Source organism: Panthera leo, chromosome A3 (genome assembly GCF_018350215.1).
Source record: "Panthera leo isolate Ple1 chromosome A3, P.leo_Ple1_pat1.1, whole genome shotgun sequence".
NCBI classification, from domain to species: domain Eukaryota; kingdom Metazoa; phylum Chordata; class Mammalia; order Carnivora; family Felidae; genus Panthera; species Panthera leo.
The window spans coordinates 62329087-62351469 of NC_056681.1; the positions used below are offsets into that span (position 1 = coordinate 62329087).

The 22383-nt window shown below is 45.5% G+C and overlaps 1 protein-coding gene across 3 annotated transcripts in view; it reads right to left on the bottom strand.

Annotated features, from left to right (window-relative positions):
- The window catches only part of CNNM4 (cyclin and CBS domain divalent metal cation transport mediator 4), a 40759-nt gene that overhangs the window by 10960 nt on the left and 7416 nt on the right, over nt 1-22383 (bottom strand). For all 3 annotated transcript variants that reach the window (XM_042932091.1, XM_042932090.1, XM_042932092.1), the window contains exons 2-3: nt 986-1129; nt 573-707 (exon numbers count right to left, since the gene is read on the bottom strand). In XM_042932091.1, coding sequence (XP_042788025.1) covers nt 573-707; nt 986-1129 — 279 coding nt within the window. The remainder of the gene's footprint in view (nt 1-572; nt 708-985; nt 1130-22383) is intronic.

Consider the following 22383-nt stretch of genomic DNA (forward strand, 5'->3'; position numbering starts at 1 on the left):
TCAATCACCCAGATCCCCAAAGGGGCTTTGAGTCAGGGGTGAGAAGAGAGAAATGTCATTGACCTAGAGGTCAAGTCCTGCTGGACCCAGCAAATTCAGGCAGAGGGGAAGGAGGAGAGATGAGAACAGAACTGGATTGAGACTCCTTGGAGTGCACGAGCCAGACAAGAGCTGTGCCAGACAAGAGCTGTGCCAGACAAGAGCTGTGCCAGACAAGAGCTGTGGGCCCACAGTATGTGGAAAGGCCTCTTTCTCCCTCCTCCTCCCCAGCACCCATGGGTCTGCGGAACCCCAGGGCCCACTTCAGGTACTCCCAGTGGTTATTTTCAAAACCAACTTGGTTGCTTCCTAGAAATTTGCAATGGCAACCCATCAACAAAGAAAACAAATCACAAGGTGTGCCCCAGGGATAGAGGGAAGGCGCCTTGCCCCCTTTCAGAGGCAATCATGTTTTCCCTATACCTTTCACCTGACACAGCCCTTGTCCCATGGGAGAAAGTAGCCAGAGGCCTAGAATCCTTCTTCCATGACTGTATCCCATCAACACCTGAAGGCCCTCCACTTGCTCTTACCCGTGGCCAGGAAGCGATGAGCCGCCAGAAGTAGCTGAGGTGAAATTTTCACCTTGAGTTCATTGTCAGCATCCTTAAAGGCTGAGAAGTCACGTTTGTTCTTCTCAGATACTCGTTTCCGGCTTCGGTTGTCAGCTGCAAGAGGCAGAATCTAGAACTGAGAACACTGAACCCCAATGACTCAGGAACAGACTAGAACCTGCTCTCCAGTCCCCAGCTCTGCAGTCCTTTCTTCCAGGCACAAGCAGCAGTGTCTGCACCAGGGCAAGGTCCCTGGCCAGGGTGAGACACGGAGTTCCTGGGTCTCAGGGTGCCAGCCCTCCCATGTCCTTGCACTGTGGCCTTCCCACCTAGGGGCACCTAGGATGTGAATAGGAAAAGGGTTCCGGGCCTGTGGAGAGGATGGAACTCACTGTACATATCCGACTCGTCCAGGATCTCAGATTTGATGATCTCCTCAATGACATCCTCCAGGGTGACCAGGCCCAGCACCTCGTAGAAGGGGTCACCTTCACCCTCGTTGTTCACCTTCTGCACGATGGCCAGGTGGGACTTCCCTGGCCGGGGGGGGGGGGGGGGGGGGGGGGAGGACAATGCAATGAGTCAGGCAAGAACAAAGGGATCAGGCATGAGACTCCTCCACCAAAACGTTAACACACGTGGGGTCATGAGTCACTGGGGTGGGGTATGGGTGGTTTTTTTTCCCTTTTCTTTATTTCCTGAAGTTTCTACTGCAAACAGATATTGCTCTTATGAAAAGGAAAACCAAAAGTATTTTTTAAATCTCAAGGCATTTCAGACCTTTTGTTTCAGTAGAATGAAAATGGCAAGGACCTGTCTGGTGCTGTGTATCAGAATCTCCTGAGAGTCCTGGAGAGGGGAAAGACCCACGTTGACAACCCATGGACAGTGGAGCCATCAGTCAGAGACATGTGTGTGCCAACTGGACACGGGGCTCCTCAGACAGCCCAGGCTGCCCATGGGGCCCCACGGGGCACTCACATTCCTTCACCCTGCTCTCCTTGGCAAACTCCCCAGCATGTACCCAGGGGCTGTGATACTGCCCGAGGCAAAGGCTCTCAGTTCCCAAAACCATTAACAAATTAGCCTGGGCTGTAATTAGGCCAGGCAAATACTGTAATTAGAGAAAGGCCACCCTTTCAACCTAAAACAAGAGAAAGTTGGGTAGCAGAGGGAGGGTGGAGGGACCCTCCACAGAAGCTTTGTGGGGTAGCAGGGCTTTCCTGGCCCTCTTTCTGATTGTCTACCCTGTTCTCGTGCCCCCTGCCCCAGTGCATGACAGGAAGGAGACAGCCAAGGGCTTGGCCCACACTTCAGTTTGAATGGAACTGTGTACCCCACACAGGGACACAGGTTTGGAGCAGCTTAAGGGAAAAAACCCTGGGAGAGCTGAGGCCAAGCTAGGGTCTCCTATGCAATGTCCCCTTCACAACCCAGTCTTAGGCCCCACTCTAAGAACTTCTCTGTAGAGGACATTTTCCAAGTCTCTAAGGCCGCTGGAAATCCCCCAACCCCAGGATGCGTTCCTCAGAACTCCAGAGAGGCACCAGTTCTCAGGAGCAGCATTTTAAAAAACAAAATAAAGGAAAAAGATATCAGAGTACGCCACATGTGACTGGGGCGGGGGGTGGGGGAGTATGTTCTGTGCAACTTTCACACACATGCCAGTCACTATGCTACACTCATTTCCAGCTACAAGTTGTGGTCAAAACACTTTCAGCACTTTGCTAGACAGAACCATGGCTAGACTTGACTAAAAACTCTACTGTCTCTGTCTCAAAAATAAACATTAAAAAAAAAAAAATTTTTTTTTAAAAAGGGGGGGCACCTGGGTGGCTCAGTCGGTTAAGCGTCCGACTTTGGCTCAGGTCATGATATCACAGTCCATGAGTTCGAGCCCCGCATTGGGCTCTGTGCTGTCAGCTTAGAGCCTGGAGCCTGCTTCAGATTCTGTGTTGCCCTCTCTCTCTGACCCTCCCCCGTTCATGCTCTGTCTCTCTCTGTCTCAAAAATAAATAAACATTAAAAAAAAAAACAAAAAACAAAAAACTCTAGACATGAGGGGCACCTGGATGGCTCAGTTAAGCATCCAGCTTCAGCTCAGGTCATGATCTCACTGTTAATGAGTTCAAGCCCTCCGTCGGGCTTTCTGCTGTCAGCAGCATGGAGCCTGCTTCAGATCCTCTGTCCCCAGCTCACTCTTCCCCTTCCCTGTTGGCACTCTGTCTCTCTCTCAAAAATAAACAAACATTAAAAAAACAAAAAACAAAACCACACACACACACAAAAACCCTCTAGACATGAGCCAACAGGGGCAAGAGATCCATCAAGGTCCTCCAGCAGGCAGCACCCACTCAGGGCTGGGTCTGGCCCCCAGGCCTCTCTGCCTGCTGGACGCTGCCCATCCAGGAGTGTCTTCTAGAAACAGAAACAATGTTCTGGGTGGTCTAAGGCAGCCAGCTAAACTATGCCATCAGGTGGAACCAGAGTAAAAAGCGAAGTAGCTTTTACCACCTGTCAGACTGGCACACTCCAAGACTGGTGATGCCCAGTGTTGGGGGAGACAAACATGTTGTCACAGGGTCCTCTGTTTAGTGGACAGGTAAATGGGCATATTTCAGGAGGCCGATTTGGCAGCCTGTCTCAAAACTAAAGGTTTCTAACCTAGGAATCAGAAATTCCACGGGGAGAAAGTTGGCTATAATCTTTCCCAAAGCAGAAAGACACAGAAGCAAACAGAACACTGTTAACAACCTCAAACCAGAAACAACCTAAATCAACAGCAATGGAGCAGGAGTACTGAATAGTGGCCGCCACTGCTCTGGGGAAAAGGCAGCAGGCTGGATGGACAGACAGAATGTGGAATGAAGCCCCACACAGACTGTTGATGGAACAGCAAGCAGTGGTGCCAGCTGCCTGTGCAGAAACTCAGGGCTGGCACTTGGCGGGATGAGGGGAGGAGATGAATTGCCTTGAATTGCATGGAAGAGCAGACAGTGATCACCTCTGGGGTTATGTGGAGTTTGGGGGAGAGGCCCTATTATCCCTTACTCTGTACCCTTCTGATACTGTTCTACTTGATGGGAAGGTTTCACTACTAGAATTTTTTTTAATTGACAGGGGAAAAAACAAAATCAAGGGAAACAAAGGGAGACTGGGGAGACTCTGGGGTGAGCAAGGACCCTCTGTGCCTAAATGGACACAGACTGAGTCCCACGTAATGAGGCGTGTTTGAATGTGGCTCAGTTAGCAGCGCCTTGCTCAGAGCGCAGAAGTCAGGGCCTCGGCACAGAAGAGACAAAGCTTTAATAACCTGAGCAAATGTCCTCCTCTCCACTGAGCCTCCCTCCAATTAACCACAGGCTCACAACAAATCCTGACGCACAGTCACGGGTGCACTGGGCCACACAGGGAAAGGCTGGTGGCTTCTCTAAAGGACAGAAATATCCCTCCTTGTAGAAGAAATAAGCTGATTCCTTGAGACCAATGTTGGGGCCACTCTCAGCCCTCCTGCCTCCTCTCTGAGGCTCCGTTGTTTGCAGCATCACTGGTGTGTGCGGATGCCCTCTAAGGGACAGGTAACCTGAAGGCGTACAGGCCTGGGGCGCCACCCAGTCACCTCTGCTCTACTTTGCCCAGAGGAGTTTTGTTTTGTTTTGTTTTTTATGGTCTTAGCAGAAGATTCTCCTCCTTAGCTAGAGAACCTCTCTTGCCAAGGTCACCAGTGACTTCCAGTGACAGGGTCTCATGCTCAGGCTGCATCTTCTGATGAGGGGTCACTCTCTCCCACTTCCTGGAAATCCTTCCTCTCCTTGGTTTCTAGCACACAGCTTTCCTGGTGTTCCTCTCACCTCAGGGGCTGCTCCTTCTCCCTGACCTCTTTACGTGGGAGCATCCCAGAGCTCAGTCCTCGGACCTGGTCCCTTGCTTTGTGACTTTAAATACAAACTGTATGTCAAGGCATCTCAAATAAACACTTCCAGCCCAGCCCACTCCCGCATCCTCTGGACTCATAAACCCAACTGGTGACTAGGTAGGTAGCTTCTCCTAGATGCCTAACATCTTGATCTCCACGTGGCCAAAACCAAATTGCCACCCTTCCCCCCAGCCTTCCTCATGTCCATCAATCCAGTAGATCAGGCCATGGGGGAGTAAACTGTCTCCTGTATTTCTCTACCCTTTTATATCCAACCTTTCCAGTAGGTCCTGTCAGCTCTACCTGCAATGGACACTTAGAATCTGGCCTCTTCTGGAGGCTTCCACTGCTACTGTTTCGTTCCGGGCCACACACATCTCCGTCTCACCCAGAGAGCTAGACTAGCCTCTAAGCAGCTCCCTGCTTCATCCTGGACCTGGGGTTGGCTCTCAACACAGCAGCAAGAGGGGGGAAGTCAGGTCACCTTATGCCTCACCCAAGTCCCTCCAGTGGCTCCTGTCTCACTCCTAGTAAAAGCCCCATCCCCCACAGAGCCCTTGGTGCTGACCCTCTCATGTCTCCTACCACTCTCTCTCCAGTGCTCAGGTCAGCCACAGGGCCTCTTTGCTGTTCTTCAAACACAATAGGCTGCTCCCTTTGCCTGGCTTGCTCCTCCCCCACACAGCTGGGTAGCCTGCCCCCACTTCAGGTCTTTGTTCATATGTGGCCCTCTCAGTGAGGCCTCAGTGAAAACTGCATAGCCCTTACCCAAAAACTACCACTCCTCCTCCAGCACCTCAACCCTAGTCATTAAATCCCCTAAAATAAATGATATAGTACGCTTATTCAATGAACTTATCATTTATGGCCCGTCTTCTCCTGCTATATTTTGAGCTACACTACAGCAGGGGCTTTAGTCTGTGTTCTTGAAACTCAGAACAGCGATTGGCATCCAGTTAAGTGTTCAATGGCTATCAGGGAATGAATGACAGTTCACGTGGACGTTCCATAGGAGAAAAAAAATGTAATCAATGGGAAGGGGGGAAGGGGGAAAGGGATGGAGCCTAGAGAAGAATTATTTTGAATTTCAGTAATTAAGTTTCCATAATTCAAAAATCATTTTTAATTTACCTTTTAAAATAAAAAGACCAACTTAGGACTTATATTTATGATCCTCATTCTATGAAATTTAAATCTAATACAGAATTTTTACTTTAATGATTTACCTTATTTTATTATTAATGTCCATTCAACTGGATAATTGGATTTTGGGGGTGGTTGGGGTGAGAAATGAAACATGAAAATTTAAATAATACATCTACCCCAAAAGCTGAGAATCCCTCAGTTCTCAAAGTAGTCCTCATTCAAAGAAAAAAGAATGAGGAAATATAGCAACATGCTCATATTTGGCTGATCCACATGAAATTGTTGATATTTGACTATTTTTGACCAAGAAAAATGACAATTTCATATTATTCAACCTAAAAGTATGGGAGGTTCAGGATGGTTTTTCTGTTTTATACTTTTCTGAATAGAAAATCCAACCTTTCCACAGTCAATAGTTTTAATTTTACAATCAGAAAGAAAGACATCCATTGAAGTAACTTTGAAAAAGACTCTCACACTGCTCCCTGCCCCACCCCCCACCCCCAAACCCTGCGGGACTGGGGCTTCCTTTTAAATTCAAACACTGCTAGCAAGGGCACCTTGAAGCTCCTACCCGCACACCTGGGCCGTGAAGCTCCTACCCGCACAGCTGCCCTTCTTCGACCTTTGTCCAGCCAGGTCTCCTCCCAGTCAGAGAACCACAGTGAGGCCTCTTTCACCTGCCCTGTCCCACCTGGAACAGGGGCAAGGAGCGAGAGGCCCCATAACCTGCCTGAGTCCCTCCCCAACCCTTCCTCTTTACCACCCTTGGCTCAGCCCTGGGGGGCTCCACCATGGGGACCATTAGCACTCACTGCCCAGTCCCGCCCCAGCGCTCCCTTCTCCCTTCACCAGCACTTGTACTGTTGCCTATGCAGTCGACTGGCGATGCTATCCCATCCCCTCCCACCTCATGCCTGGAACACAGCAGACACCCAAACGCTTTGCTGGATACATATAGGTTGGTCTGCAGGGACCCCAGAAAGCCCAATCCTCCACCTTCCGCACTGCCCAGTTTAGCAAACTGCTGTATCCTCCTCCCCCCATAAAAAACTTTATAATCTCTCATAGACCATAAGAAAAACACATTACTAAGTGCTGGGTTTCAAAGTCCACAAAGGCCCGGAGAGGGCCCTACTCACCAGCTCCTGCTGCCTTTTCTCATGTGGAATATCCAGAGGCCCCAGATCAGACATGGGATTCCCACTACCCAAGACGGTGTCCTGGGCATCTCCCTCGCTGGTCCCCCAGCAAGTGAGGTCGCCCACTTCCTGCCCTCAAAGGCTCCCAGCAGGCTCTGAGCTCTCAGGCACCTCAGGCTTGACTGCCAGAAGACGCACCACCACAGGTCATAGGTCTCTTCACTTGCACCCTGATGTCCTGGGACACCAGCACCCTGATGTCCTGGGAATCCCCCTCCTTTTTCCTCCCTCCACCCAGACAACGGGCAGGATTAAGCAGACTATTAATAGTGCTGATCTCACCAGCAGGAGGGGCAGCCCATCCCAGCAAGAAGATATAGGCGGGGCAGGCATATTGGAGGAAGCAGAGGAGAACAGCAGCAGAAGTCAGACCCTTGCACAACCCTCCATGTGGGCACCCCTCAGCAACCAGGGGACAAGAGAGCTATGCACAAAAAGAAGCTTCCATCAGTTCCCTAAGCAGAGAGGGACAGACTGGGGAGGGGCAGGGAGTAAGTTGTTTAATCAATAAGCAACTTAAAAGAACAATGAAGAGATCCTTAATTTTAATGTAAGTTAAAATACATTAGGGCGCCTGGGTGGCTCAGTTGGTTAAGCAGTTAAGTGTCCTAAGCGTCCGCCTTTTTTTTTTTTTTTTTAATATTTTAACATTTATTCATTTTTGAGAGACAGAGAGACACAATGTGAGCAGGGAAGGGGCAGAGAGAGGAGGCAGAATGTGAAGCAGGCTCCAGGCTCTGAGCTATCAGCACAGAGCCTGATGCGGGGCTTGAACTCATGAACGGCAAGACCATGACCTGAGCCGACATCGGCCACTTAACTGACTGAGCCACCCAGGCACCCCTCAAGCAACTGACTCTTGATTTCAGCTCAGGTCATGATCTGACAGTTCGTGGGTTCCAACCCCACATCGGGCTCTGCACTGCCAGCGCAGATTCTCTCTTGGGATTCTCTCTCTTTCCCTCTCTTTGCCCTTCCCCTGCTTGCATGCTGTGTCTCTCTATCTGGAAATAAGTAAATAAACTTAAAAAAATTTTATAAATAAATGAAATATACCGTAAGACCATAAAGACTAACACAGGGAAGTACTGAAGGAAACAATGACACTTTTTTCTTCAGGATTTGGCAGCACGTGTCAAAATGGAGAAAGTAAGACCCTGGCCTCAGCCATATCTACCACTTCTAGGAAAGACCTTAATACAAGGAAAAACCCAGGCCAGGGTGCAAGTTGTGCCCAGGAGGGTCCATCTAGGGTGGTTTATGATACAGTACTGTAGCCACTAAAAATTAGGCTGATGTAGACAGAGATTTAAAAGAGACAGTGGTTCACCACTTGCATAAAGCAAAAAGTTACAAAACAAGAAAATATGGGAACTACACTGGCTTCTTCTGCTTTAGCTTAATGCATTTTAAAATCACCATGTATTACTCATTTTACATTCATAATCAGAAAGGATAAGAATGATGCCTCATATTGAGGGGATGGAGACAGCAATATAGTTGGTTCATTGCTGACTTACTAGAAGAAAAAACAAGACCAAAATATTCACGTTTTGAGTGGTGGGAGAAGGGGGTCTTTCATTTCCTAGTCATTTTCCTCCTTTCTAAAAGTTTCTAGAATAAATATATTGCTTTATTTTTACATTTTAATTATAAACACAATGTACATCTTTCTGCACCTTGGGTTTTACACACAGCGATGTCACTGGAGCCCAGTCACTTTGCCTCCCCTGTGGAGGGTTCCACTGGTGGATGCTAGGGGGGATTTAACCCTCTCTCTTCTGCTGACGGACCCACGATTATTTCCAGTTTCTTATACCACGAACAAAGCTGCAGTGAAAATCCCTGAGCTCCACCGTTCGATCCATGTGAGATCTCGATGTACGTACAGCTGTGGAGCCACTAGGTCAGAGGGTTCGTGCACTGGAAGATCTGACCGAAATCTCCACACTGCCTCCCTAGTAGGGCTCCCAGTTTCCATTCTTGCCAGCACAAGTTATACCCGGTGCTTCTTGATTCATTCCTTAGTGCCTAGTGCCCAATAAGGAAGCCATTCAATAAATACAGTCGTTATAGCTGGTTATGTTTTTAAAAGGAAAAGGAAAATGGACAGCAAGACAAAAAGGAAAAAACTGAGTGAAGCAGGAAAGAAAAAAAAAAGGAAAAGTGACAGGAGTACAGCCACATGGAAAAGAGAAATGAAAACGGAGACACTGCAGCCCACTTGCCAAAACAGAAAGCATTTCTAGAGACTTACCAGGAGACTTGCCCAGCTATCCTGAGCAAAAGACAACACAGCCAGACACTGACAGTACACACAGAAGAGAGCCACAGCCCGTCTGGGACTTTCTAGAACAGGGTCTCCAAAAGGAGTATTCATCCCCCTTTCATTCACATTTACTTGTAATCCAAAATAAATAAGCAACTTTAGCTTTCGTTTATACACAGACTGACAGTGGGCCCTGAGCAGGTGGCGAGCAGCCAGCCCCCGAGGGAAGGAGCCCTCAGCCTCACTCAATTGCTCTCCAGCAAAGCGAGAGGAGTTTCAGATGAGGTATGCCCAAGGACACAGGTTTACAGATTCTGTTGAGCACTTTTAACCAAATCAATGCTCACACAATGGACAGTCGCTTTACAAGACCCATGCAAGGAAATTCCAGAGTGAAGGGAACATGAATAAAGTAAGCAGGGCACCTACAAAGGCCAGAGCTGGCCCTCTCCTCCCCCTGCCAGCCCTTTGTCAGTCAGCAGGGGGAATACAAGTACCGGGGGAGTTGAGGAGTGCTTGGCCAAAATAATTCAAAATTGTCAAGAAAACTATTTGAAACGCAGACTTAGAGCCACTGTCTGTAATGATGAATCCCAGTACCGAGGGTACTTTGTCCCATGAGAAAGTATATAAGGTATGTGTTACAGTAGAAACATTTAAAAATAATATTTAATTTAAAATTTAAATTTGTATATTTAAATAATAAAAACATTTTTAAATAATTGTTATTTCATCTTCTTTAAAAATTTTTGTATCTGTTTTATAATATATATGTATTAATAAAACAGTATACGTATATAATCCTTATATGAATAGAGGTAGAAATTTTTAAAAACTTTTTTTCTAGGGGTGCCTGGGTGGCTCAGTCTGTTAAGCATCCAACTCTTTTTTTGTTTTTAATTTTTTTTTTTTTTTTTTTTTTTTTACTGTTTATTCATCTGAGAGAGAGAGAGAGAGAGAGAGAGAGAGAGACAGAAAGAGTGTGAGCAGGCAAGAGGCAGAGAAGGAGACACAGAATCTGAAGCAGGCTCCAGGCTCCGACCTGTTAGCACAGAGCCATGATGTGGGGCTCAAACCCAAGAACTGCAAGATCATGACCTGAGTTGAAGTCGGATGCTTAACAAACTGAGCTACCCAGGCACCCCAAGCATCTTTATTTCACCTCAGGGCATGAGCCCCATGTGGAGGGGATTCTCTCTTCCTCTTTCTCTGCTCCTTCCTTACTTGCTCTCTCTCTTTCAAAATAAATAAACATTTTTAAAAAACTGTTTTCTCGGACTGCCTGGGTGGCTCAGTCGGTTAAGTGTCCAACTTCGGCTCAGGTCATGATCTCACAGTTTGTGGGTTTGAGCCCCGCATTGACCTCTGTGCTGACAGCTCAGAGCCTGGAGCCTGCTTTGGATTCTGTGTCTTCCTCTCTCTCTGCCCTGTACTTGCTCACATTCTGTCTCTCTCTCTCAAAGCTGAATAAACATTAAAAAAAAAATTATTTTTTTAAACAGTTTTCTAATAGGGTGGCATGAACAAAAAAGTTTGAAGAGCTCCCTCTATAGCCCTGTCAAGATGGCCAGACCTTAGTTGCCCCTTCTGATGGTAGATACTTGGGTGTCTCCCATCTCAGGGTCTACCTGCCCCCAGCTATGGAGCAGTGGGGGTGAGCATGTTCTCAGGCACTCTCCCTCGCACATCTCCTACTATTCATGGGAGGAAACTGAGGCTCAGGGAAGTCCTGTCCAGAATCACACTGTGAGGGGGGATAAAGCAAGGTGGGATTCAGAAATGGGGCTTCTCTAAATAGGCTTCTACTTTCTTAATTAAAAAAAAATTTTTTTTAATGTTTATTTTTGAGAGACAGAGAGAGAGAGCACGCGGGGGAGGAGCAATGAGAGAAGGAGACAGAACCTGAAGCAGGCTCCAGGCTCTGAGCTGTCAGCACACAGAGCCGAACACACAAGGCTCAAACCCAGGAACAGCGAGATGGTGACCTGAGCTGAAGTTGGACGCTTAACGTACTGAGCCACCCAGGCACCCCAATAGCCTTCTCCTTTTAACCCAAGCACCCAGGGGTGAAGATGTTGACAGGCGGATATCAGTAGACCCTAAGACTGGTCCTGTGACAGGTCTTCATGCTTTTGATTTTTCATTTAGCCAGCAGTCTCTAATTTTTTAACCTTTTATGATGGAAAATATCAGGCATCTACAAAAGTACAGGAACTAATGTAATCACACCCTCAGGGCCCTTCACCTAACCTAAATAATTAACAACTCCAACTACTCCAGCCAATCTTGTTTCCTCTTTCCTCCTACCCACTTCACTGGCTTATTTTGAAGCAAATCTCAGATTTTATCTGTAAACATCTATAAATGTTACAGGCATTTCAGTTAGTATCTCTAAAAGATAAAGACTCTTTTAAAAAGCAGAACACAATAGAATGCAATACCACACCTCAATATGTAATTTCTTAAGATCATCAACATCAAATGTTCTAATTTCCCAATTTTCTTATAATCATTTTTACACCAAATATATATATATATATATATATATATATATATATATATATATACACACACACACACACACACACACACACATAAATACACTTTTTTGCTATTGGTAACAAAACTGCAAAAAAGGACATTAAGATCACTTATAATCCTGTCTTCCAAAGACAACTGCTGTTAACTAAGTATTTTGTTTGGTCTTTTAAAATGAAATACTAAATGAAATTAAATAATTTGTAAATACTTCACATTCTTTGTATTTTCCCATGTTGTAAAAATATTTTTAAAAATTCAAAGACTGCATATTATTTCACTGTACACATGTGTGCATAACCCCAATACCCACTGGGCTCTTAAATTGTGCCCTTCCTTCTCCCCCCCACCCTTTTTTTTTTGCCATTACGAAAATCCTTGCAATAAATATACTTGGTTATATCTGTCTCCCTCAGGTTTCTAGAAGGAGAATCACTGGGTCAAAATATAGGTTTTTGTTTATTTTCTTTTAAGTTTCTTAAAGTTACTTGAGAAGTGAGGTCAGATCTAATGCTGATGTCTTTGTCTTGGAGATGTGGAAATCTCTCCTGGAGGCCTCAGCCAGGGACAGTTCAGAAGGCAGGGAGGAATACACAGAACTAGAGCTATTTTGTGCAGCAGAAGAAAATGAAGTGGAGAGAAAATGCTGGCCCAGCTGACAATACCTCCCTGAGTGTGGGAAGGCAGGGGCAAGTGATCAGGGGGTGCCAAGGAGGTTCCCAGTCATCTGTCAGCACCACCAGCCTCCTTTCGACTTTGGACCCTTAGAGCAAACTGCTTCTCCCTCTTTCCACTAGTCGTCTTTTCTCAGTAGCACCTCTGGCCTTGTCTCCTGTTACTCTAGGGCCATCTGGCCTCCCACTCCAGCCCCCCACCCAGAAGGAGCCCCTTCCTTATCATACCTCTCCTTGCCTTGTGAGGCACCCGTTCTTTGTCCCTATTTGTGCAACCAGCTAATAACCTACAGTCGAATCAATCTAAAAGATGGACTATTATTAATGAGCCCACATGCCCCATGTTAGTCATGAAGATATAGGACATTCTGTTAAATGCTTAGCTGACTGACACCAAGATACATTAAACCTGGGGCTAGCTTTCTAACTTTACTAACCTAGTAATCCTATCCCATTCACACACACACACACACACACACACACACACACACACACACACAGAAAGCATTTTTTCTCCCTTGGTGAACCCTTGCTGGTAACTGGTAACCATACACCATGTCCAAATGTTTACGAACTATAAAAATCATCCTAGACCTCACATCAAAACCCAAAGAGGGAGAAAAACTGCAGCAACATTTGATGTAGAGCTCATTCTGTTACCAGTAGAAGCAGGGGAGGGGGAGGAAGAGGGCAGGAATATTACCTGGTATATTCAAACTTGTTCACCCAAACTGGACTATTACTTAGAAGAGGAAAAACAACTTAATTACCAAACAATTCTTCTCCCTGCCACAAAACAAAAATAAAAACCCTAATAGAAATATCTGAGATAATCTTATAAATCTTCCTCCCTGGTAGTTTGTTTACTGGCTGAAAAAAACAGTTCTAGACCTCTCTCTCTCATGAACACAGGTGCCAAAATTCTAAATAAAGATATTGGCAAATCAAATCCAATGATGTGTGGAAAGGATCACACATCATGACTAAGTGAGGTTTAGTCCAGTTATGCAACAAATGTTTATGGGTGAACATTCAAAAGTCAATCAGTGTAATTCAGAATAAAGAAGATACATCATGCAATCATCTCAACAGATATTTAAAAAGCACTTGATAAAATTCAACATCTACTTATTATAAAAACTCTTAGCAAACTAGAAAAGAAAGGAAACTTTTTTGATCTGATAAAGGAACTCTACCTAAGAACTACAGCAAAATCATATCTAATGATAAATTTGGAAAGTTTTCCCGAGACCTAGAATGAGGCAAGGATGCCCCTGTCACCAGTTCAACACACTCCTAGATGTCCTAGCCAATGAAATTAAGAACAAGATATAAAATGTAGAAGGTTTAGCAAGAAGTAAATAAAATTGCCATTGTTCACAGGCAACATAATTATGTGTGCAAACAATCCAAAAGAACTTAAAATAAACTATTAGGATTAATGAGTAAATTTAGCAAGGCAAATGGTTTCAAGGTCACTATACAAAAATCATCCATACTCGTGTTACATTATAAAGAATACATCTGGGGGCGCCTTGATGGCTCAGTCAGTTGAGCTTCCGACTTTGGCTCAGATCACAATCTCACGATTCGTGTGTTTGGGCCCTGTGTCCAGCTCTGTGCTGACAGCACGGAGCCTGCTTGGGATTCTCTCTCTCCCTCTCTCTCTGCCCTCCCCTGCTCACGTACACAGGACAGATCTCTCTCTCTCTCTCTCTCAAAAATAAATAAACATAATAAAAAAAGAAGAATATATCTGGTCTTGGACTCTGGCTTCCCAAAGTGAGATTCAAAAACTCTTGGAATTTCCTGAGCAAATAGAAGTGGCTTTGTTATTCTGATGAACAACTCCAGGTGGGCCCCTAGGTAGCTTCAAGGCAGGGCTGGTCACCAGTAAAACCAAGCATTAGAGGGTCAGAACTTTCAGGTGTCCTGCCTTCCAGGGAAGGCAGTGGGCTAGAGACTGAGTCCAATCATGTGGCCAATAACTTAATCAATCATGCCCAGGTAATGAAATCCTGATAAAAATTCTGGACCACACCCTCAGGGAGGGTGGGAGAGGAAAAAAAACCAAAAAACCAAAAAACAAAAAAAACCAAACCCAACCCTCTGGACCCCAAAGCTCAGTGGAGCTTCTCAGTCATAAAACACATTGATGTGCCCGGAGGGTGACACACCCTAACTCAATGCGGCCAGGCCACGGAAGCTCCGCATCCAAGCCTGTTCCTGTTCCAGACCTCACTCTAGGTGTATCCTTTCAAATAAAACTGTAATCATAAGTGTAGCACTTCCCTGAATTCTAGGAGTCATTCTAGAGTATCATCAAACCTGAGAGGGGGGGTCATCATGGGAACCCTAAATTTATTGCCAGTCAGGGGCAGTGGGGGAGGGGAGACCTGACTTATGACTGGCATCTGAAGCAAGGGCAGCATGTGGGTGGCTGTGAGGGAGGTGTGGGGGGCATGGTCCAATGCTAACTCCAGGTGGTTACCATCAGAATTGAATTGCAGCACACCCCCCAAGCGGAACAATTTGCAACAAACATTTTAGAAAACACAATTTTAAAGACACCATTTAAGATCACAAAATACTTAGGAATACATCTAAGATGTGTAAGACTTCAACAAAGAAAACGACAAAAAATTATTGAAAGAAATCAATAGGCTATAAAACAAATGGAGGGGTAACCACGTTTATGGATTGGAAGATTCATCGTTATAAAGATGTCAAGTCTTCAAGTTGATCTATAGATTCAATGCAATTCCATTAAATTCCTAGGAAAAAGGCTAAAGAACAGTCAAGATCATCTTAAAGAAGAACGAAGAAAGAATAATTATTACCAAATATCAAAACATATTAGAAAACTACTGCAGTTATGTCAATGTGGTATTGAACAAGGAAAGACAGAGACCAATGGAATATGAGAGTCCAGGGACAGACCCACACATATTTTTACCACAGCTCAGTGGGGAAGGACAGTTTTTCCAACAGCGGTACTGGACCAGCTAGATAACCCATACGGATTTTAAAAAAGATTCAAACTGTAATACTTCAGGAACAAAAACAAATTCCAGAAGGATTACAGCTCTAAGTGTGAAAAGGAAACATTATAGCTCTAGAAAATAACACAGGACACAAGCTTCCTAACTTGTGTACAGGCAAAGAATCTTCAACAGGATATGAAAGGCACTAACCCATATGTTTATTAGCATGTGAAAATGTGTTCAACATCATCAGTCACTAGAGAAATGTATCATAAAATCACAATGAAATACTACCACACACCTACCTAGATGACAATATCAGAGTTGGGACAGGAGTGTAAACTTGTAAGAGCATTCTGGGAAAGTGTCTTATCTGTGCCTATGCTATGTCCTGGCAATTCCACACTTAGGTATATTCCCAACAGAAATGCCTACATAACATCACCAAAAGACATGAACAAGAACATTTTTAGTGGCCTTATTTAAATTTTTTTTTAATGTTTTATTTATTTTTGAGAGAGAGACAGAGTGCAAGCAGGGGAAGGACAGAGAGAGGGAGACACAGAATCCGAAGCAGGCTCCAGGCTCTGAGCTGTCAGCACAGAGCCCGATGTGGGGCTCAAACTTACGAACGGTGAGATCATGACCTGAGCCGAAGTCAGATGCTTGAACAACTGAGCCACCCAGGCGCCTGTTAGTGGCCTTATTTAAATAGTTCCAAATTGGAAACAACCGAAATGTCCATCAACATCACAGTATATTTCTATCATGGAATACTATATAGCAATAAAAAGGAATGAGCTCCATACAACATGGATGAAACTCATAACCTTTATGTTGAGCAGGAGCCAGACACAAAAGACACATACTGGATGATTCACTTATAAAAGTTCAGAAACAGGGGGCGCCTAGGTGGCTTGGTCGGTTAAGCGTCCGACTTCGGCTCAGGTCATGATCTCACGGTCCGTGAGTTCAAGCCCTGCGTCGGGCTCTGTGCTGACAGCTCAGAGCCTGGAGCCTGCTTCGGATTCTGTGTCTCCCTCTCTCTGCCCCTCCCCTGTTCATGCTCTGTCTCTCTCTGTCTCAAAAATAAATAAATGTTAAAAAAAAAAAAATTAAAAAAAAAAAAGTTCAGAAACAGAAAAAATTAAACCATCATGACTGGGGGGACAGGAGCAGTGATTGGGAGGGTACATGGCAAGAGTCTTCTAGGGTGTTGATAATGTTCTATCTCCCGAGCTCAGTAGCAGTGACACAGAGCTATTCCTTTGTGAAAAACTATCAAGTTATACATTTATGATTTATGCACTTTGCTTCAATGAAAAGTTTACTTTAAAACATATCTAGGTGGTTGCCAGAGGCAGGAGATGGAAGGTGAGAGAAATGGGAGAAGGTGGTCAAAAGGTACAAACTTCCAGTTACAAGATAAATAAGTTCTAGGGATGTAATTTCCAGCACAATGACTATAGTTAACAATACTGTATCATATATTTGAAATTTGCCAAGAGAGTAGATCTTAAAAGTTGTCATCTCTTGTGCTGAGAGAAAGAAATGTTTTATCTCTGTGTGGTAAGTGATGGATGTAGTTAACTAGACTTACTGTGGCAAACATTTATAAAAATATGGAATCATTATGCTGTACACCTGAAACTAACAATGTTATATGTCAGCTGTATCTCAAATTTTTAAATTTTTTTATCTTGTTTTGTTTTAATGTTTATTTATTTTGAGAGAGAGACAGAGACAGAGACAGAGACAGAGTGTGAGCAGGGGAGGGGCCGAGAGAGAGGAAGACACAGAATCCAAAGAGGCTCCAGGCTCTGAGCTGTCAGCACAGGGCCCGAAGTGGGTCTCTAAACTCATGAATGGTGAGGTCATGACCATGAATGGTGAGATCGGACACTTAACCAACTGAGCCATCCAAGCGCCCAACTGTATCTCAACTAAAACAAACAAACAAACAAACAAACAAACACCACCTAGAACAGGGTGCCTGGGTGGCTCAGTTGGTCAAGCGTCTGATTTTGGCTCAGGTCATGAACTCACGGTTCATGGGTTCAAGCGCCTTGCATTGGGCTCTCTGCTGTCATACAGAGCCTGCTTCAGATCTTCTGTCCCCATCTCTTTCTTCCCCTCCACACACCCCTCAAAAATAAATAAACATTAAAACAAAAAAAAAGAATTTTTGTTTTTTTAAATCTAGAACTAACAGTAAATTTTCCAGCCTCGAGTTATTGGAATATCCCAATCTTGTCATCTTTTTCTTAGTATCCATGATCTTACTGAAAAGTGACATGGAACAGGGCTTAAGAGCTTGGCCTCTGGAAGGGAACAGCTGCAGTTGCCAGTTAGTTGTCATACAGTCTGGAAAAGATTCTTAGCCTCTCTGAGCCTCAGTTCCCATCTATAGCATTTGGAGGATTAATTAAGTATTTAATAAAGGTTTACCATTAATGAAGGCATTTCTTCCTTCTTTCTGCTCTCTGCTCATACTTAACCTTTTTCCAGAGCTCTGGGTCTGGGGCATTTCTGGGGAGATTGGGCTTCATGGGGAGGCTCTGCTCTCTTAGATACCCCTCTACTCTCTGCTGCTTTTCTAGCATAACCTCTTCTCTCCCTAACTGGGACACCAGGGAGGGAGCAGGCAACAAGTGAATCCTGACATGAAACAACCCAAGTAGAGGTGCAACTGAGAAATGTGGCCCTGCCCCTTGACCTGCCTGGTTTCCTGGATCCTCAGATTAAACTCCCACGGTTGGAGCACCAAATGTGCTGGCAACCAGGATGGCAGGCTTAACTTTCTCCAACTTTAGAGAAACAAATAATTCAGTAAATGAGAAGAATCTCCCCAATTTGAAGTTTCTCTTCCATATATTTTTTTCCTTAAGCTCTGACATCTGTTACCCTTAAGATATGCACTAGGGGCCCAGATAAGACGGTATCTGAATTAGCATGTAATTATATAGTGGGCTCTTTTGACCTCAATGTATTCAGAATTCCAAGAAAGGCACCACACCCGGACAGTGGGGCAGCCTGCCACCTGAGCCAGTATATGAGAACCACCACGGCCCAAGTTGGTGTCCGTGCCAACTGGGGCACCTTTGGATAGTAATAACAATAATTTTTAAAATAGCTAACATTTATTGCATGATGACAATGGTGCCAGGCACTGAGCTAAGCAGTTTACATGCCTTACCTCATTCAGTCCTCACCACAACCCTCTGAGCTAGATACTGTCATTAACATGGACAACCAAATCACCAGCAACCAAAGAGAAACTTCTGAGACTAAGAGTCAGTGACTATTTTGGGCCTTTCATGAAATAAACTCCACTGTAGATTTACTCACTTTACACACTTTTTATTTATTTATTTTTTAATGTTTATTTATTTTTGAGAGGGAGAGAGAGAGAGAGAGAGAGAGAGAGAGCGCACGAGCGGAGGAGGGGCAGAGAGAGAGAGGGAGACAGAGACTCTGAAGCAGGCTCCAGGCTCTGAGCTGTCAGCACAGAGCCCGATGTGGGGCTTGAACTCATGAACCACGAGATCATGACCTGAGGTGAAGTCGGACACTTAACTGACTGAGCCACCCAGGAGCCCCAGATCTACTCACTTTTTAATCTTACTCTTAGGGGGGTTGGTACAGCATGTGACTCGATCTTGGGATTGTGAGTTTGAGCTCCATGTTAGGTGTGGAGATTACTGAAAAAAGTAAAAATCTTTAGGTGTGCCTGGGTGGCTCAGTCGGTTGAGCACATGACTCTTATTTTGGCTCAGGTTGTGATCCCAGGGTCGTGGCATCTAACCCCAAATGGGGCTCCACACTAAGCACGGAGCCTGCTTGGGATTCTCTGTCTCCCTCTGCCCCTCTCCTGCTCATGCTCACTCTGTCTGTAAAAAAATAAATAAAAATCCTTTAAAAAAAAGAAACCAACTTAGGAAAGTGTGATGAGAGATGGACTAATTAAAAAAAATTTTTTTAATGTTTATTTCTGAGAGAGAGAGAGACAGACAGACAGAGTGTGAGTGGGGGAGGTGCAGAGAGAGAGGGAGACACAGCAATCCAAAGCAGGCTCCAGGTTCTGAGCTGTCAGCACAGAGCCTGACATGGGGTTTGCGGGGCTCAAACTCACGGACTGTGAGTTCATGACTTGAGCTGATGAGCCACCCAGGTGACCCTAGATGAACTAATTTTAAAGCAGGACTCCTGGGGCATCTTGGGTGGCTCAGCCAGTTAAGCATCTGACTCTTGATTTCTACTCCGGTTATGATCTCACGGTTCATGAGTTCAAGTCCCACATCAGGCTCAGTGCTGACAGTGCAGAGACTGCTTAGAATTTCTTTTTTTCTCTCTCTCAAAATAAACCTAAAAAAAAAAAAAAAAAAAAAAAAGCAGGACTCCAGGTGACTGTGCATGTGTGCATTCATGTGTATGTGTATGTGTGTGAGAGCCTGCATGGAGGGATGAGTGAATCTGCCCCCTTGTGTAAGGAAGGGGATGTGTGTTTAAGCATATCCATGTGGAGGCAGAGGTGTGTGTGGTGTGTGTGTGTGTGTGTGTGTGTGTGTGTGTGTGTGTGTGTGTGTTGTGAGCCTGTCCTATGTGTATTTGGCGGGGGGAGGAATGAGTGTGTGTGGGAGTAAGCCTGACTGGGATGGGGGGCATGGAGCCTCCTTCCAACCAAGGCTCCTGGCTGCCTGCTGGCCAGAGACTAGGCGGTCCAGAGAGCCTGGGGAAACCAGTCTTTCAAGAACCCTGCCCAGGTCACAGTAAATCAGCCCTGCAGCATGGAAGCAACTCTGACTATAACCTCTGGGGAATGCTCCAGCAACACCAGGTTTAACCCCCAGCAAAACAGGCTGGCAGCTAAACACACACACACACACACACACACACACACACACACACACACACACCCAACCTGGCAGCTGCACACCCCAGCCCTCTGGGCTCACCTTTTCATCAGCCGCACAGTGCTGCCCAGCCCTCAGTCTGTGGAAATCCTCCAAGATACTCCTCCCAAGAATCCCAGGGATAAAAAGGGATTTCATGTCTTATAAGAGGAGCAATCAGAAGAACCAATCTAAACTGGGTTCCAAAAAGCAAGGCACAAAATTGTATGTAGACAATGGTTTCCATGTGAAAATACATATGAGCAGCTAATGGGAAAGTTTACATGGCTATAAAAATGAAAATGGTTTTGGCAGGAAGGATGGGGTTTGGGGCAAGTAAAGTTTCAGCTCCTGCCCCCTCACCCCCACACACACAAAAGAAAAAAAAAAAGAAAATGGTTTTGATCTTGCTGCTTGTGACATGATTTTTAGAGTAAATTTCTAAAAAGATTATTATAACAAATCACAATATTAAAAAGTAGTTCTCTCCAGATCACAGGTTCATGGGTTGTTTTGTTTAGATTTTTCTGTGTTTCCTAAAGTTCTGATGATAAGATGTATCTGGTTTATAATAACCACTAGTAAAAAGAAAATCACATAAAAAAATGGAACAGGAATAGACTGAGGAGTCCAGACTCCAGTTTATGAAGTGGGCCAGGAGTCCTTTATGTAGCCACAAAGCCTTTTACAACAGGATGTCTTGGCACACTCAGGCGTGACAACAGGGGTAACCTGAGGGACAGAATGGGCGAGCATCTCGTCACAGGGCAGCTGTACTGGACAGCAGACAGCGGCTCAGAGAAGGAGAGCAGGCAGCTGGATCAAATAGCAGCAACAGCTCCCGACAGCTACACCCCATCCTCCTAGCTGAGGGCCGTCTCAGGCGCCTCTGGGAAATTCCTGAACTCTCACATCCACGGAAAGGGCTGAGGAGCGATCACAATTTGCAGAAGCAGTTTTACCCTAAGTTGGCATCAATGACAAATACACTCATCTCTCATTCTGTGGTTTCATCCAAAATCTCCCAGAATACGAGGCACAGAAGTGGGGAAATGTTGCATCTTATGCACCTTTGAGGATCCAGCTAGAATGCCACCTCCTTTGGAATGCCTTCCCAGACTTCTACTGATAAGAAAGGCATCGGCTTCTCCAAAGGCCCTGCCCCTTACCCATTCTCCTGTAGGACAGTCCTGTGCTTGTGTGTTTCTGTGCACTCATCTATTTAAGCATCTGTTCAATACCCCCGCGTCCTGACCAGAGGTGTTCAGGGAAACTCTGGGACTGGGCTTTCTAACTGAAAATATAGGACTTTTGAAAAGCAAACACCAGCATGTTAGATTGGTACGATCTAAGCTCCTAGGGCTTAGACAACAGGCAGTGCCTTCCAGTACACAAGTAAGAGCTGTGGGAAGTGATCTGTCAAGAGGCTGAAGAAACTGCCGTCAGTCCTGGCTTCCCTATGGAGCCTGGCCTACAGGCTGTAGGATGCCAGCGACGGGGAGATGTGCAGCTGCCTGCCGGCCAGCACCATACCTCCCTATCCACGGTGGCCATGCTCCATGCCCACAAGCACCTAACCAAAGAGAAAGTGAGGAGGAGCCTGGCCAGTGTTTTGTCATCTGCCCCGCTGGCACCGTTGCCCTAACAGGCGGCTCCTGTCACCGTCTCAGATACACTTGCTCCCTGGCAGCTTCTCAAGATCAAATCACCAGCTCAGCTGGAGACTATTTCCAGGTGGAGCTGTGAGAGACCAGGTGTGTAGCTGACTTTGTTCTCCACTTTTTTTTTTTTTTTAATGTTTATTTATTTTGAGAGAGAGAGCACAAGCTGGGAAAGGTAGAGAGAGAGAGAGAGAGAGAGAGAGAGAGAGAGAGAATCCCAAGCAGGCTCTGTGCTGTCAGCGCAGAACCTGACACGGGGTTCGATCTCATGACTGCGAGATCATGACCTGAGCCAAAATCAAGAGTCGGACGCTTAACTGACAAAGCCACCCAGATGCCCCAGCTCTCCATTCTTGAGGCTGTCCTCTCCCAGCACCTTATGACTTAACTGTCCCATCCCCAGTCTATGCTTGGCCATCACCCTATCTGGTTTCCCCAGGAGGGTCCCAAAACCACGCCTGCCTGGCTCTTTTTCATCTCTCCAAGGAGTCACTTTAACCGAGCTTTT